We start from the raw sequence: 2,013 nt of genomic DNA on the forward strand, positions 1-2,013 counted from the left end.
CCTGCCTGCTCGCTGGCGGACAATCATGCTTCACAGCACCGTCCCCCGTCTCGCGTCGTTGCGGTACCGGCGCCCGTACTGGATGCTGTTCCTGAAGGACGTGGATAACTGGAAGATATACACCGTCATCCAGCAGCCGGACCACCAGCGGACCGAGATGCTTTACCAGGCGTGGCTTGGCGGCCTCGACAGGCCCTATACGCGCCCAAAATGCATGGCGAACCAGCCGCTGTGGCTCAGCAAGAAGCGGCACCTTTTGCGCAAGGACCGGCTCGAGGGGCCGGAGACACCACTGGAGAAGTACGTCCTCGAGTGGCACAGACGGTTTCACTCATTCCAGGGGACCGAGAGGCCAACGGTGGACGACTTGCACACCGCACTGGACTTGGTCGAGCGGCCCCTCGACCTCAGCTATGCGTTTCAGCTACTGAACCAGTGCCGCAACGTTAACAACATTCGCTTCGCTGAGGACACTTTTCTCTTTTTCCTTGAGGCATGCCTGCGTGTCGGGAGAAAGGACTGCGCAGTGTACGGCGCTGAGCACGCCGAGGCGCTCGGCTTCTGGCACATTGACGGGGACCACCAGCGGTACCTGCATGGGGAGCAGAGCTGGTACAAGTTGTCTCCACTCGACAACATGTATTACCCGCTAGAGGAGAACGCCGAGCTCAATGCGAACCGGCTGGTAGTGCCGTCGGCCGATGGTGCTGAACCTGCTGCAGCAAGCAGCGCCGCTAGTGGTTTTGCTACGGCTTCTACTGAAGCTGCGGATGTGGGGGTAAAGGAAGAGGTGGAGAGTGAGGCTGTCGATGACGAGATTGCCCGTCTCGAGGCGGAGTTGGCTGCGTTGGAGAGGGACGCGGGTGGCGATGACACGCGTCACTAGCAGCAGGAATCGAATACACTTTACTTGACATGGTCGTTCAGGTATTCTCCTTCCGGGGTAAGTGCTGTGCAGGATTTCTGTTCGACTCTCTTTTCTGTCCGATTTTTGTTGTTGTTGATGCTTTCAATCATTTGCCTCATTGCCTGTGTGACGCTCATCGTAGTTCCCTCTTTCGCTGGCTCTTTTTTTTTTTGGTTTCTCTTCTTTTTGTGTCTGTTGTTGGTGTGTGTTTCGGGTGTGTTCATCTAGCGCTAAGTACCGGTGGCATGGTCTCCCTTTCACTGGTGTCCGTGGCCGATGCTCTCGTGCCTCAGGTGGCCGCTGACTGGCTGTTAACTGTCTGCCGCCACACTGGGCAGAGGTGGGGCCCCAACGCGGCAACGGAACTCTTCTGGTACCGTCCTCCAAAGGTTCACATATTTGAGTTTGTCGTCCTGCATGCGTTTGTTTGCTGCTGTTTTTATGCCAGCCGGGGTTACTGCCGCCAGGCGTGGCGGCAATTGCAGAGTGCACCGCGTGACCGCTCGACCAAGAGCCGAGTGAATCAACTGCTGGCAGTAGTCCTGTTGGTGTGCTGGATGTGCCAAGTGCTCTTCAAGGCGACTCGGCCGCATCCGTTTGTACAGCTGGGCTGGTTGCTAATGCCCTGCCACCTCCTCACCTTGCTCTGGGCTGCTGTGTTGATGCGCGGCGGGCGGGAGAGGTACGAATTGAATGTCTATCTCGCCTCCCTTGCTGCGGACTATCACTGGGGTCCGACAGCGGCAGCGGCATCACCTGACTTTGGAGATCACCAATACCCTATTGAGGGGTACGTCTTTGTTGTGCACCACGCACTCTTGTTACTCTTACCGTTCTACTTTGCCGCGCGCTATGAGTTGTTGCCCATGACTTCAAAGCGTCTGCTGCACGTGACGTCGGTGGCGGTGTTGGTCAATGTTGGACCATACACGTTGTATTCGTATGTGAGTGGGCTAAATTTGAACTACATGTTGTACCCACCGCCAAAGTTAATGCACACTTTTCCCTTCACTTCGGTGGCCTATCGGTTCTACGTCATTGTCGCCCTTATTGTCCTGACAGTTTTATTTCACTTCATCATTAGTTGCTGTGGTGGGGGCCCCAGG

The 2,013-nt window shown here is 56.2% G+C and overlaps 2 protein-coding genes across 2 annotated transcripts; both read left to right on the forward strand.

The window, feature by feature from the left end:
- Positions 1-25: 25 nt before the first annotated feature.
- On the forward strand, positions 26-886 carry DQ04_00721200 (hypothetical protein; the record flags this gene model as incomplete). Its single annotated transcript, XM_009309593.1, has 1 exon — positions 26-886. The coding sequence occupies one exon, from the start codon at positions 26-28 to the stop codon at positions 884-886; it is 861 nt and encodes a 286-aa protein (XP_009307868.1).
- A 266-nt stretch (positions 887-1,152) lies between these two features.
- On the forward strand, positions 1,153-2,013 carry DQ04_00721210 (TMEM164 family protein; the record flags this gene model as incomplete). Its single annotated transcript, XM_009309594.1, has 1 exon — positions 1,153-2,013. A coding segment is annotated over one exon (861 nt), but the record flags the coding sequence as incomplete, so codon positions are not given.

The sequence above is a fragment of the Trypanosoma grayi genome (assembly GCF_000691245.1).
Source record: "Trypanosoma grayi strain ANR4 Tgr_72_V1, whole genome shotgun sequence".
Lineage (NCBI taxonomy): Eukaryota > Euglenozoa > Kinetoplastea > Trypanosomatida > Trypanosomatidae > Trypanosoma > Trypanosoma grayi.